Source organism: Pseudorca crassidens, chromosome 11 (genome assembly GCF_039906515.1).
Source record: "Pseudorca crassidens isolate mPseCra1 chromosome 11, mPseCra1.hap1, whole genome shotgun sequence".
Taxonomy (NCBI): Eukaryota; Metazoa; Chordata; class Mammalia; order Artiodactyla; family Delphinidae; genus Pseudorca; species Pseudorca crassidens.
Genome location: NC_090306.1, coordinates 7,309,657 through 7,325,270, shown reverse-complemented (window position 1 = coordinate 7,325,270; position 15,614 = coordinate 7,309,657). Strand labels below are relative to the sequence as shown.

The window sequence follows — 15,614 nt, the reverse complement described above, 5'->3', positions numbered from 1 at the left end:
ACAAAAAACCTGAGGTGAAGTCACAAAAGAAGGACAAAAAATTTGGATAACTGAATCAGAAAAACCCTAACCCCCAGAAGGAGAGAAGAAATTTTCCTGAAGCTTAGAAAAACTGAATCTGATAGAAACAGCTTACTAAAATCCAGGTTGGACTGACTGAGAAGAGACACATATCTAAAAATATCCTGACAAAACTGTTTCGCATTTCAAGTAAAACAAAATAACCAAAAATAAGAGAACAAAACAAAACAAAAAACAAACTTACAAAGAATATAACCTACCCCCCTCCCAAAATCAGAGTAGATTTGGACATTCAATTGCAAAAGTGTAAACTGTAGAGCAGCAGAACAGAAGCAAGACTCACACAATTTAAGAATCCTATCTCAGCCAATATATCATTCTCCTTTGAGAAAGACAGCAAGCTATGAGGTATCTATCACTCACATACACCATCCAGGGAAAATAATCAAGAAGAGATACTAACATAACAGCAAATGACTAAGGACAGAAAACTCAAGCTATGGGAAGATGCAGATGGGGAGTAAAGAGTGACTAGTAGTGTGATTCTTGCAAAACAGGTGTAATTAACTCTCAACAGATAAAGACTGCCTGGGAATGGATAAAGTAAGTGCTACCTAAGGATTCTTGAAACAGAAGAGACACACAATAAAAGAAATTCTATTATAGACTTGAACTAAAACTATTAAATGGTTTCAGAAAAACAGTGGAATACAAAGCCCAGGGAAGCAGAAATTTGTGTCTGTTTTGTTCACTGCTATATACAAAATACTGCTGTAACAGTATTGATACTTAGGAGGTACTCAAAAATATTTGTTCAGTGAATGAATGAATCAAGAGGGAGGAGTAGGAAAGGAAGTAAAACTGTTCTAATCCTCTCATGGGAAGAGAGAGGGAACAAGAGGTGATGCATTTTGAGAGTAGAGATTTCAAGGACTTTGGATATGAGGTGTTAGACTAGAGAGGAGATCAAGAATGACTCCAAGGATTTTGGTCTAAACTAGAAAGATACAGTTGCCAAAAACAATAAGGAGAAAACTGTGGATGGGACATACTGGGAGGAGTTAGATGAGGAGTTCAGTTTTGGACATGTTAAGACTAAAATGTCTAACAGACATCTACATGGAGATATTGAGAGGCAGTGATTTATATGTGCCTGGAGTTCAGGAAGAAAGCCTAAACTGGAGAGATAAATTTGAAAATAATAACATAGATAGCATCTAAAGCCATGAGCTAGGTAAGATTACTAAGAACGTAAAATACACAGAGAAGAAGAAAACACCCAGACTACGCTCTGAGGCCCTTCAACGGTAAGAAATCTCAGAAGATATACACTTAAGCAAATCAAAATCAGCAACATTCTTTGGACCAATGGGTAAAATGGGTTAGGACACAGCTTAAATGAAATAATATGACCAAAGAGGGAATTTGTTAGACATTTCACACATGTGCAAATTGGGGTACAAATTGAGCCTGGGTGAAAGCAAATTTATGATTCAGAGAAATCCAGCTTCATTACTAGAAAAACAATTCTATACTTTTATTATATTCGTGGTAAATCTATGAATCATATTTACATGTGAAAGATACGTTTTTCAACATATTAAATAAAAAGATCTAAGTTATATACAAATACTCACTGAAAAAGCTTTAATAGTATTACTTTATATCCTAGAAAGACACTTGCATTGCTTTTACCTAGTGAGCAGTTGCTTTGCATCCTCCCATCCGTTGAACAGCGTAACATGGTGCCAACCACACGGCCTCCCACAACAATGACACGTACATCCCTTCCATGAGACTCTTTAACATACTTCTGAAACAGGTATGGAGCTTCATGGCGAATAAGATGGCTTAGATCAGCCAAATGGTGCTTATCGCGAGCCAAGAAAACTGCTTTGCCTGTGGTCGAAAAGAATAAAAAATGTAAGTCAACAAACTATGAGCAGTTGATATCATTACCTGCATTTTCTTGTGTCCCAATCTCCTTTTTCAGAACCAACTGCTTTTTAACCAAAGTAACAGCGTTATGGTAAAATGTATATAAAGACCAACTAAATATTTGGGTTCTTAAGATTTGTATTCCTCCAGGTTAGCCAATAATACTAGCCTCACTTATCAACAAAACATTTTTCTGAGTTAAAACATATGTTTTATATATTACACAATATTAAGATGCCATGTTTGCATATAGTAAAGTAGCAGTATGTTACTACTTCTATGCCAACAGAAGTGTCTGCTTTTAAAACATGGTTATAGGGCTTCCCTGGTGGCACAGTGGTTGAGAGTCCGCCTGCCGATGCAGGGGACGCGGATTCGTGCCCCAGTCCGGGAAGATCCCTCATGCCGCGGAGCGGCAGGGCCCGTGAGCCATGGCCGCTGAGCCTGCGCGTCCGGAGCCTGTGCTCCGCAGCGGGAGAGGCCACAACAGTGACAGGCCCGTGTACTGCAAAAAAAAAAAAAAAAAAAATCTCTAGGATAACCACTAAACGAACAGAAATGTGAGTTGTTGTTGTTCCAGCCTAGAGGAACAACTCACAAAAGCGCCTTCTGTGAGTCTGAGGTACCATGCACCTAGCAATTTCCCTACAGTAATTCTTCAGAAGCTCTGTTTCAAAAGCTATAAACTTCAATTGACAAGACTACGTCTAGTCAATAACCATGAGCAAATACAAGGTAGATCTAAGTTAAGTCTTAAAAAATCTGTTTTGTATAACCACTTATTAATTCTCAAGAGTAATTTCAATATTATGTGTGGTAGCAACAACTCATACACACCTCTATGACCCCGTGTATTCTTCACTACCATTGGAAACTCCAGTACTTCTGCTTCATCAATCATTTTAGCAAAATTTTCATGACCACCTGGTTTGAGCAAAAAAGAAATTTAGGAACAGCAACAGAGGTGTTTTGTGATAAATTTTATCTATACTAAAGTCAGCAAGACAAGGGAGGTATAAGGTAATAACCTGATGGCTAAATTTTGTCTTCAGTTAAACAACCACTCCTTTTAAAATGGATAAAAACTATCTTAAACTATAAATATTCTAATATACAACTCAAAGAAATTAAAACAAAGTTTCCTGATTCTATAACATTTTTCATATTTTTAGCCCTTATTTCTCTACCACACAAATAATAGAAGCCAAGATCTACCTTAGTATATAGAATTCTATTTGGATTAAGAAACAGAAGAGTGAGGCAGTTGGGTAGACTTATCCAAAGTTGAAAAGATGCTGCATGCACAGGCATGGCTCTCTCTCTCATCAAATACACAAATTAATATTTCTTATCTCTATTATAAATCAGAGTTCTTTCTACACTGAGCTATTCAGTACCCATGGGTTATGTCTTGTTCTTTCTGTTTATATTCCTAGGAACAAACGATACAGAAGCAAAGCTACAGCAAAAATGGATTGTAGTTGTACAAAATCAGCATGGTGACAGAATAATCACACCAAGAAAAGGTTCATTAAACAACTGTGATATCATAAATTTTCAGCTCAGAGATATGAAGATGACCTAGTCTCCAAATTTTAAACCTTAAACGTGAGAGCACAGGTAATATTCATTAATTTGGTTAATATACTTTTCTCCTTTCCATTCTCTTAAAATCAGAATTGTAGAACGATGAAATAAGCTATATAATATCTCAAAAGCATCAGGAAGAGAGAACTCTCAAACTGTAACAGGACAGGAATTTCTTTTTAAAGCCTCGTTAACTCTCCAAGCATTCTGCTGGACATTTTAAGAAATATTTTTATGAAAAAGTATACTGATTTATAGCAAGTCTGATTCTTTCCAAACTAGAAAAACTGGAAAGGCAGGAAATATATTAACATAATACTGTTTACAGTAGTGCTACTCCAAGTGTGGTCCAGTAACCCCTGCCTGTGACTTCTTTGCTACTGATATGTGTCCAAATAAATACAAAAAGAGTAAGCACAAGAAAGCAATTTGGCATTGCTCTGCTATTTTTACGGTACTTTACGTGTACTTATCCACAGCAAATGGGTCTTAAAAAAAAAAAATAGTCCTCTACCACAGGTGATTTTAGAAGCACTGGTTTAAAGTACACCTAGTATAGTGTAATTTTCTTTAAAAATAGGGAAATATTTATGAACCATTATCATGAAAATGGTAATGAAGATAATCAGAAATTATAGAGATGACAGATTCTTTTACCTCAGGGGTTGCCACACTAAGGACTGCTTGGGCATACAGCCCTTTTTTGTAATTAAGTTTTACTAGAAAACAGCCACACTCATTGTTTAAGCTTTGTCTACAGCACGTTTCACAGTACAACAGCTTTACTGAGGGTCACGAGAGAACTTACAGCCTGGAAAGCCCAAAATATTTACTATTTGACCCATTACAGAAAGTTTGGTCAGTCCATTCTACTCATACCATACACAGATTCATAATTCTCCTGCCCAGTTTGTTAAAACTGAAAATCGCTTCTAAGAGTTCTTCCTTGTTCACGAATTTCATTATATCACATAACCCTAATAGTTTAGTAGGGCTTTCAAAACTTATTGGTGCTCTAAAATTTAGGCTATAAATTCTTGTTAGTTAACTCACCATAAGAGAAAGTATCTGGCAGAGGAACACCATGACCTGCCAACTCTTGAAACGTCCAGAACTTATTAACACAGTTCAGGATGGCTTGAGGTCGGTTCATCAACCTGCATCCCATCTTCTCCAGATGACGCAAAACAGTGATGTCACTATCACTTTGCACCCAAGGGGTTGGTACTCTCACTACCACCACCTGAGGGTAGGCAGTAATTAGTTCTCCATTGATACGAAGACCTGAAATATACAGGAATGAAACCATAACCATTAAAGGGGAATATACAATAGAGAAACAGATATATACCAAAGCTTAGGTCTCAAAACTAAATGTACTATTTTGCTAACATTTCACTGGGACAGAGAGACATTCCTCCTTAAATAATTTTCTTTTGTAAGAACAAAGAAGATGTAATAAGAAGAATGTATGCCGGGGTAAATAATTTACAGTACATGTCAATACAATGAAGTATTACATATCCATTAAAAAGAATGTCATAAATCTCTATGTTCAAAGATGGAAAGAATGTCCAGATGCATAAGGTTAAGTTTTTTAAAAGCAATTAACTCTTGTGTTTACATATGTACAGAAAATATATAAAAATGGCTTTCTCTGAGTATGTGTGGCTGGCAAGGCAGGAAGAGAAGGGCAGAATGAGGAACTTTAAAACATTTTGCTCCATGCAATTCTCTATCTTTTTTAAGTGAGGATGTATGCTTTTAGTACAAAAAGAGAATTTTCTTTCTGTAAAAAATAAATAAATGTATTTATTTATTTATTTTTGGCTGTGTGGGGTCTTCGTTGCTGCGCGCGGACTTTCTCTCGTTGTGGCGAGCAGGGGCCATTCTTCGTTGCGGTGCGCAGGCTTCTCACTGCGGTGTCTTCTCTTGTTGCGGAGCACGGGCTCTCGGCTCGCGGGCTTCAGTAGCTGTGGCTCGAAGGCTCTAGAGCGCAGGCTCAGTAGTTGTGGCTCACGGGCTTAGTTGCTCCGCGGCATGTGGGATCTTCCCAGACCAGGGCTTGAACCCGTGTCTCCTGCATTGGCAGGTAGATTCTTAACCACTGGGCCACCAGGGAAGCCCCAAAAAGAGAATTTTTAAAAGAGCAGTTTTCTGAGTTTTATCCAATACCATTCTATTTTTAAAGAGGTCCCAAATAATAAAGGAACAAGGTACTTGTTGCTCCTTACAACCTACTTTCATTAAAAAATTACATATACTTATTTAAATAACATTCAAATACAAAAACATAACACATTTACCTCCCATCCAACATCCTACACAGTGTTAACAGTATGTATCAACTAACAGTTAATAGTTAACTAATAGTATGTTAATAGTATTTTCCCCACCATTATCTAATTATAGAAAAATATATATAATTTTTAGACAAATGAGATACTTTGTTTACATCATTTTATGTCACTTTCTCTCATCACTTAAAATTATACCAGACATCTAAGTCAGTGCACATATAACTGTATTGGGCTCAACAGAATTATATTTAAAGATACACCACATGATCAATCCCTTACTCATGGACATTCATTCATTGAATAAACATTAAGTAATTACTATGTGTCAGATTCTTTTCTAAAAGTTGGGAATAGATTGGTAACTAAGGCAGATAAGGTCCTTGACTAGTCACTGTACTCTATATACATTTACATACCCAGGACTTTTATAGTGAGTGAGTGAGTGAGTGTGTGTGTGTGTGTGTGTGTGTGTGTGTGTATGTACACCGTATTCTTTATACATTCATCTGTCAATGGACACTTAGTTTGCTTCCACGTTGTAATTATTATAAATAAAGCTGCTATGAACATGGGGGTGCAGATAAATCCTCAAGATAGTGATTTCATTTCCTTGAGGTAACATGCTGGATCCACAATTCTGAGCCAAAAGAGATTTTATCTATTCTGATTAAGGGAACTGAGGTTATGTGCTTGATATTACCTGTTGATACTTCACACCATCCCCATCTTTTACTCCCTCCCTGTATGGCATGGACTAGAAGCACTTCCTACTCTCCCTTGCCAGCAGGATTCTATTTTGAGAATCCACCAACGAGAGACAATTACACAAAATTTTACAGGTCAAAGAGAAGTAGAAGTCATTATTCTCCAGGGGCAGCTGGTAGCGCTGTGGTCATCAGCAGATGTGAGGTTTTTTGCCAAAGGCTTCAGGCATTGTCCTTGCAGTCGTTCACTGACCATGCTGCTACAGGCATCTTGAGATCAGCAGCAGCGGATTCCTGCAATCCTACATTTTCTCATTTCCTGGGCTTTTGTGCTGACTTGCCTCAACAGGAAAATCTAAACAGCATTTTACTTGAAATCAGAAAAAAAGCCTAGTGACCAAATTGGGAGTTAAAAGGGGACATGGAGAATGGGAAAGGTGAAAAGGGAACCCAGTTTACGGCAAAAGATGCTGCCTCTGGGTGTAGATATGAAAGATTCTGGTGATAAAATCAAAGTAGAACTATTCTGTAACAGTTGAAGTACGGATGGGAACTATACAGATGTGTATATAAAATACACATGTGTATTACAGGTGTGTAAAATAATTCATATCTGGTAGTGTGGAGTGTGTGTGTGCTTACAGAAGGAATCAGCCCAAGACTTAATACCTAAAGAAATGGGGATGTATAGGCTGAAAAAAGAAAAAGAAAAAATGGCAATTCCTAGGACTGGATTTGATGAATCTCAGTTAAGGGACACGAGAAAGAAGCAAAAACCTGAGGAAAAATGAGTCAAAAAACCAGGAAAATCTAGTTTTAAGTAGTAATATGAAAAATAAGAAAAGTCAGTGTTACCTGGAGAGAATAATCAAATTCGTTAAATGAAACAGAGGTAAAACAAAGATTGAGTTTGGGAAAACTTGAGTGATCAGGAAAAGAGACACTGTCAACTGTCAAGAGAAAATTCATCCATTATGACACTATCTTCTCATTTCCCTAAAACGGAGATACTTTTTGCGCCTTTTAAGAAAGGGGATAGAGAAGGCAATGTGTTCCACTCTCGGTCTGCTGCCAACGGAAATTGGGAATATGGGAGTACTTTATCCAAAGCACAGTCAGATCTGCATAGTACACTATATGGGCATTACTGAGGATGGAAAGAAATTCAATGCCTCCAGTAACAGAAACAGACACTTTATTATCCTAGACAAGCAGAAGGTGATCCGAGACTGCCCAGAAAGAAGGGCAGGTACAGATGAATGTGAGCAAAAAAAAGAAAAAGGCAAAGTATTACTGATCTCTTGAGCACTCTTAGTAAATACCACTCATCTTTGATGCAGAGCTTATAAAACTGAAATATAGGGAGGATGACTCTTTTCCTTAGATCCCTGTTATTCATTATACACATGCACAATTCCACTCTACTCATTGTGAAAACAGCTATTCCAATTGAATGTGCTACCAGTCAGCTTTGCTTTCAATTCCACTTCTTCAAGCATATACTGTCTTTTTTGCTCATCATCTTAAACAGCAACTTATGAAACTATTCATCTAGTTTTGTTTCATACTGGGATAGAGATTTCAATATAAATATTTTGGTAAGTTTTGAATTAAGTGTATGATTAAACATTAAAAGCCGGGCTTCCCTGGTGGCGCAGTGGTTGAGAATCTGCCTGCTAATGCAGGGGACACGGGTTTGAGCCCTGGTCTGGGAGGATCCCACATGCCGCGGAGCAACTAGGCCCGTGAGCCACAACTACTGAGCCTGCGCGTCTGGAGCCTGTGCTCCGCAACAAGAGAGGCCGCGATAGTCAGGGGCCTGCGCAACGCGACAAAGAGTGGCCCCCACTTGCCACAACTAGAGAAAGCCCTCGCACAGAAAACGAAGACCCAACACAGCAAAAATAAATTAATTAATTAATAAACTCCAACCCCCAACATCTTAAAAAAAAAATTAAAAGCCAATAAATAATGAGTTAACCTTAGAATAGCAATGAGGTTGGGAACAATTTTTATTCCTACATTTTTTAGATAAAAATGTATTATGTATTAAAAGGCTGCTACTGTTGTCAAGGCAGAGTGAGAAAGTGCTGAGGGCTGATTATTCTCCCAAGTTGAAAGATTCCTTTGGGATATTAATAATCTCCTTGTCAGTAATTAAGCGGGAAATCTCTCATGTAGCCTGCTCTACACCTGTGCTTTTTGAAACTAGTTTGGCTACATGACAAGTACTAGGTGTTTTCATCCTCAGGAAATAAGGATAGGCTTATCTGCTGACTGGCATTTCTTTTTCTTCCATCCTTTACTATTCTAGAGGATTTACCAGGACCTCTGGAATCACTTTAAAGCTAACAAATTTTAAGAATTTAAACTGGAAGTTTCCAGTGAAGGAGCTATTTGTACACAATTAAAAAGCGACACAGTCTCTGTGCCAAAAATCAAGGACGCACCCAAAGATTAAGACAGATTAGTTACTAGAACACGGGAGACAGCCTGAAAGAGCTTTCATTTAGCTAAATTTCAAAGGAAAAAAAACTACTAACAATGCCCCAAAAAAGCTCATTATTCTATAATGATAATGGAGAAGGGGGGCTCATTTGCTATCACTTGAGGAACTATTACATAAATCTGTATTCTAAAAACTGGTAGGGACTTCCCTGGTGGCGCAATGGTTAAGAATCCGCCTGCCAATGCAGGGGACGCGGGTTCGAACCCTGGTCGGGAAACTAAGATCCACGGGCCACAGGGCAACTAAGCCTGCGTGCTACAACTACTGAGCTCATGTGCCACAACTACTGAAGCCTGCGCGCCTAGAGCCCCTGCTCTGCAACAAGAAAAGCTACCACAATAAGAAGCCCACGCTCTCCACAACTAGAGAAAGCCCACACGCAGCAACTAAGACCCAATGCAGCCAAAAATAAATAAATTTATTAAAAAATAAAGAAATAAAAACTGGTAAATAATGAGGAAAAACTACATTTATGTCCCCATTTCAGGAGGAGCTATTTATCACCTGTAGGAAAAGGTCTTCTTTAGAGAAGAATGTCAACTAATATAGAAGGAATAGCAAAATTAGAAAAATCACCATTTTGCAAATCCCAATGAAATATCAAAATATCATTATAAGGAGGGCTTCCCTGGTGGCGCAGTGGATAAGAGTCCACCTGCCGACGCAGGGGACACGGGTTCGTGCCCCGGTCCGGGAAGATCCCACATGCCGCGGAGCGGCTGGGCCCATGAGCCATGGCTGCTGAGCCTGCGCGTCCAGAGCCTGTGCTCTGCAACGGGAGAGGCCACAATAGTGAGAGGCCCGCGTACCGCAAAAAATAATAATAATAATAATCATTATAAGGAAAGGTGGATGGGATATCTGTATAGTGCCAAAATATCAAAGAATTGCTAGGCAAAAGATAAAAATAGATTTTTCTAACAGACCATGCAGACACTACCTGTCCCAGTGATCAAACTTATCCTGGACAGTGGCACAGACTACCATTTTGGGCCTCCTGGAAGAACGCACTGTGAAGCATCCATGGTCAACTAAGAGGTAACTGTGTGCACAAAACACATGAACTCTATCTAATGATGCCAACTCACAGGAAGCTTCAGGAGGCAGACATCACAAGAAAACTATCACACAAATCCAGGATATGAGACATTGTTCTGATCACTTCAAAAAGTTGATGTCACTTTAGAACTAAAGATGGGAAGAATGTCTAGAGTTAGAAAGACTGAGTAGACATTATATCCAAATACAATGCATGAACCTTATAGAGCCTGATTTGAAAATAACTGAAACAGGTATTTTGGAATCAACTGCGACAATCTGATTCTAGAGTATATATGAGATGATATTAAAGAGTTTACTTTTCTTAGGCGTGCTAATTGTGTTGGCTCATAGGGAACAACATCCTTATTTTTTGGCCTCAGATACTGAAATATTTAGGGGTGAACATTAAGATAGCTACTTGTATTCAAAAGATAATGACTCTCTCAAAAAGCTGTGTGTAATGTACATAATGTTTATACATACTAGGAGAAAGATATTCAAGAACTATAACAGGGGGTTACTATTGAACACTCAATCTAGGTAGCAAGAATATACCTGTTCATAATTCTAGTCTTTCAGCTTTTCTCTTCATTTAAAATTCTTAATGAAAACCCGATTTGGAGGGGAGAATCCAAGACGTATCAAATTCTTAAGTATTCTCTACAGAGAACTGATGCTGGTCATTCCAGTTTCAAAATCTCTGGGTTTTGCTGCTCAGCTTTTCATTTTTTTTTTTAAATGGTTTCTCATCCTTTCTCTCACCAAAAGCCCATTTACTATTCTGCCAGTGACCCATCTCCCTTGCCATTTATGTTTCAAGTGCTACTACTGCAGTAAAAACTTTATATTAGTTCATCTTGGAAGGCGGAAGAGGGAAGACTAACTGAAAGCTAAAGTAACTTGCTAAAGGCAGTCAAAACCAAATCTAGGACAAGAAATCTAACCTGTTCTTTCTCAGGCTGTGAGTTCTACTTAGAAAAAGCAAGGAGTCAGGGTAAGAGATTTATAACTTCTGAGCTCCCTACTTCCAGCTAAATTCACATAACAAACTTTAGTTGTTTAGGTCAATAATCCAGAATGCTAATCCATTACTTAACTGGCAAAGCTATTAAATTCACCACCACATGTAAAATAAAAGGGGCTATATTAACAAAAAAGACGAGATAATTCTGAACGTTTTAAAATACTCAACTCACTATAAATCTATTTATCAATTAATCTACATTAGGACATTAAAAAAAGATTGCAGCAAGAGGGCTTAAGTCACACGGACCTGGTGCCTACTATAAATGCAAAACTGTCGTCACATGAGAATTGTCCTCCTAAGCTTTTCTTTTAAAAAATCACTGGCTTGGGGCTTCCCTGGTGGCGCGGTGGTTGAGAGTCCGCCTGCCGATGCAGGGGACACGGGTTCGTGCCCCGGTCCGGGAAGATCCCACAAGTCGTGGAGCGGCTGGGCCCGTGAGCCATGGCCGCTGAGCCTGCAAGTCCTGAGCCTGTGCTCCGCAATGGGAGAGGCCACAACAATGAGAGGCCCTCGTACAGCAAAAAAAAAAAAAAAAAATCACTGGCTTGGGACTTCCCTGGCGGTCCAGTGGTAAAGAATCCGCCTTCCAATGCACGGGACGCGGGTTCGATCCATGGTCGGGAAACTAAGGTCCTACATGCCGCGCAGCAACTAAGCCTGCGCACCCCAACTATTGAGCTCTCGCATCTCAACAAGAAAGCCCAAGTGCCGCAAACTACAGAGCCCATGCGCTCCGGAGCCCACATGTCACAACTAGAGAGAAGCCCGCGCGCTGCAAAGAAGAGCCTGCGCGCCATAAGGCAAGATCCCGCATGCCTCAATGAAGATCCCATGTGCCGCAACTAAGACCCGACGCAGGCAGGGGGGATAAATAAATGAATATTTAAAAAGTTATCACCTTAAAAAAATCACTGGCTAGTTTCCCCCACCAGGTCCCAAAAATATAGGATGAAAAGTAATTACCCAAATTTTGAGGAGAATAGGACAAGTGGTAATGGAAATTTACAGTACCAAGGGTCATATAATTCTCAAAAGAGTTATATACAACACTAAAAAGTCTTTATTAAGGCTGGGTTAGAACTCATACATCTAAGTTATCAAATATCAAAAACAAGAATAAAAGAATCCATTCTTTTGAGACTATACATGCCTTTTCTATCTGCTTACCTGCTTCCTACGAAGATATATTTTATGTTTCCTATCAAACTACCCCTGTTTAACATCCTCAGCAATCCTTTTCCTGTCCAATTTGTTTCCAAGCCTTATCTCACTATTAATCCCAGGTAGCAAGAAAATTTTTCTCTTCAATGGTATGCTCTTTGGGGAACGATAAGGAACCAATAAAATTCCTTTCCCAGGTCCATCAGTGGTACTGGAAGAAACAAAAGGAAGTTTGCTGTAACAGTGTGCCTCATTATCACTGAGCAATGCCACTTTGCAGCTGACCATCATGTGTTTGAAAAAAAGAGAGAAAAGGAGAAAGAGATGAGGAAAGTCAGATTACGACTCTCTGTTTTAAAAACATCTTTTATTGAAGGTAATGACTGGCCAGCTTCTGCTCTAAGTACCTTTAAAAAATACAGAATCTGGGGGTCAAGACAACTGACCCTACCCCAAAAAGCAGGTAGGACATATCAAATGTAGAGAAAATGTGATGCCACTAGCTAAATAATTCTAATTAATTTTATAAATGCTGGCATTCAAGCTCTGCATGTTTGAGTACATTCTCTTTACCTTTTCTGTAGATAGAAAAAAATGGCTCAGAAGAAAATACTTCATGAAAGTGATAAAAAGATAAAATACCCTTAAAGGACTCATCCACTTATCCACTCATTCTTTTATTCATTCAAAAACATTGAGCATCTATTTTAAGATACTCTGAGCCTTGGGATAAAGTCCTAGCCCCACTTAAACAGTTTTGAGGAGGATGATGGGGGAAAATGCATGTTAAGTATTTGATAAAGATTGGCACATAGTAAGTGGTTAATAATTGTTAGTGGCTATCCATTACTCTTAGTTTACAATGGTGGGTTGGGGTAGGCTGACGGCACATGTGGTAGCTGTTGATTCTTCATCTATTTTTTCTCAACTCCCAAGCAAACTTGATTTATTTGATAACTGGTGCATAAGGTCTCAGTATTAGAAGCAAGAAGACATATTTCTATTTTGCTAACATGAAAACTTTATGAATTTTTTTCTATTATCCAAATATGAAATGTTATTATCTAACCAAAATTACATTTTCTTCCCCCATAAGATAGCAATCTATACTGAAATAGTTTAAAAGAAAACTGTATAGAAGAAAACTGGGGAAATGTATCATTTAGGTCGCTATTAATGAATCCAGCCATAAAAAGTTACAGCAGTCTCCCAGCAACAGACTAATGTAAAAAAGGGGAGAGTGTAAGCAAAGTATCTTTGTGATGTCCTTTAAATGTCAAGTCCCTGTCCACTTTGGTTTTCTCCTTTGTTTTGTTTTTGCGGTTCGCGGGCCTCTCACCGTTGTGGCCTCTCCCGTTGTGGAGCACAGGCTCCGGACACACAGGCTCAGCGACCATGGCTCACGGGCCCAGCCGCTCCACGGCATGTGGGATCTTCCTGGACCGGGGCACGAACCCATGTCCCCTGCATCAGCAGGCAGACTCTAAGCCACTGCGCCACCGGGGAAGCCCCCTGTCCACTTTGAAAAAGAGTAATAAACTTTTTAACAGTGGCTCCAGGTTAAAGACATTTATATCAGTCTGTTCTAACCTCCTTTTGGCAATCGAGAGCAGGTGACCTAACTACTTGATATCTAGAAATTTCTCTACTTGTCAAGGAGAGAATTTACCAGCAGACTTAATTTAGCAGTATCAAGACAACCAGTCTGACCAACTGCAAAAGAGTTTAGTTTAAAAACTAAATCAGCCAGGATAGCTAGATCTAACTAGTTCTAAAGCAGAAGCTGTTTTCATTATATCACAAGAATTCCCTCCAAAGCCCTAGCAGCATGACAGCTGGAAGACTCCTTTCAACAAGAATATACTCTAATGGTTAGGTTAGACCTATAATCCTAAATACTGGAAAGCCCCTGAATTTTGTTACTTGCCTTGAAGGAAGAATTTAGAGATTTGAGCTCCTCATCATTCCTTTGCTTTAAGTTCCCCAATGCCTTCAGAAGGCCATTCAGTATCAGGTTTCCAAATCCCTCATACTATTTAAAAAAAGTTGCCTGTGGCAGTACCTAACAGATTCCAAGGCTTTATCTTCAAAAAGACCATGATTCCAAGTGAATAAAAGTAATTACTTAATTACCAGTTTCACCACTGTGTACCATGGGTTAGGAGATTCCCACTCTGAAATAAAAAAGGTAGTATTAATTGATTTCTGCCCTATCTATGCCAAGTAACCATGTCTCTGAGCATCTATTTTTGGCAATATGCTCTCTGGAATTAATTTCTGTCACGGGGAAGGTTATTTGATTTGTAAGCAATTAAAATATCTCTAGTTAACTTGAGCAAGAAACAACCTATAATCTCATCAAAGTGCCATACCAAAAATGATTAAATTCCAAACTTTCTCCTTCCATCCTTGAGTCAAAAATTTCATCAGTTCAAACGTTCTCTCCATTTATTTTAATTTTATTAAGAAAACTCCTAAACAGAAAATAAAAATACTATAATGAATCCAACGTACCATCACCTACTTTCAACCTTGTTGAGAGTCACAGTAGTCTAGCGCATCCCTGTCCTCTTGAACCCTTTCTTTTCCCTAAAGGTAACCACACTTGGAAAATTATGATTTATCCTTCTATTAACTATTTTTTAAACCAGCAAAAGTTACAGTCACATACCCATCCTCCCCTTAGAAAATAGTATACGCCCTTTTTCCTAACAATAATTTCACTTAACAATGTTGTATTTTATGAAGTAGGTTTTCAGCATGTATCTCAAAATAAGGACTCTTGGGCACATACATTTTCTTAACTGGGACACAAGAAGCACTAATCAAAAAATAAGAAAAAATAAACCATACTTAATTAAATTTAATAACTTTCACTGACCAGAAGATGCCATTAACAGAGTAAAAAAGGCAAGCCACAGAGTGAGAGAAGATGTTCACAGTACATGTATCCGGTAAGAGACTTTTCCCCAGAATATAATACAAGACTACAAAACAAAAAGAGACACACACCAATTAAAAATGAGTACAGGGGCTTCCCTGGTGGTGCAGTGGTTGAGAGTCCACCTGCCGATGCAGGGGACACGGGTTCGTGCCCCGGTCTGAGAAGATTCCACATGCCACGGAACGGCTGGGCCTGTGAGCCATGGCCGCTGAGCCTGCGCGTCCAGAGCCTGTGCTCCGTGACGGGAGAGGCCACAACAGTGAGAGGCCCACGTACCGCAAAAAAAAAAAAAAAGAGTACAGAGAGGATTCCGGGAAGATGGAGGAGTAGGGAGCATCAGGACTCTGTCTCGCCACCTAAACAACAAATGCATTGTCAATCT

The 15,614-nt window shown here is 38.9% G+C and overlaps 1 protein-coding gene across 8 annotated transcripts in view; it reads right to left on the bottom strand.

The window, feature by feature from the left end:
• RIMKLB (ribosomal modification protein rimK like family member B) overlaps nucleotides 1-15,614 on the bottom strand; it is a 53,255-nt gene that overhangs the window by 11,328 nt on the left and 26,313 nt on the right. For all 8 annotated transcript variants that reach the window (XM_067695650.1, XM_067695652.1, XM_067695653.1 and 5 more), the window contains 3 exons: nucleotides 4,600-4,830; nucleotides 2,797-2,883; nucleotides 1,717-1,920 (listed from right to left, as the gene is read on the bottom strand). In XM_067695650.1, the coding sequence (XP_067551751.1) occupies nucleotides 1,717-1,920; nucleotides 2,797-2,883; nucleotides 4,600-4,830 (522 nt within the window). The remainder of the gene's footprint in view (nucleotides 1-1,716; nucleotides 1,921-2,796; nucleotides 2,884-4,599; nucleotides 4,831-15,614) is intronic.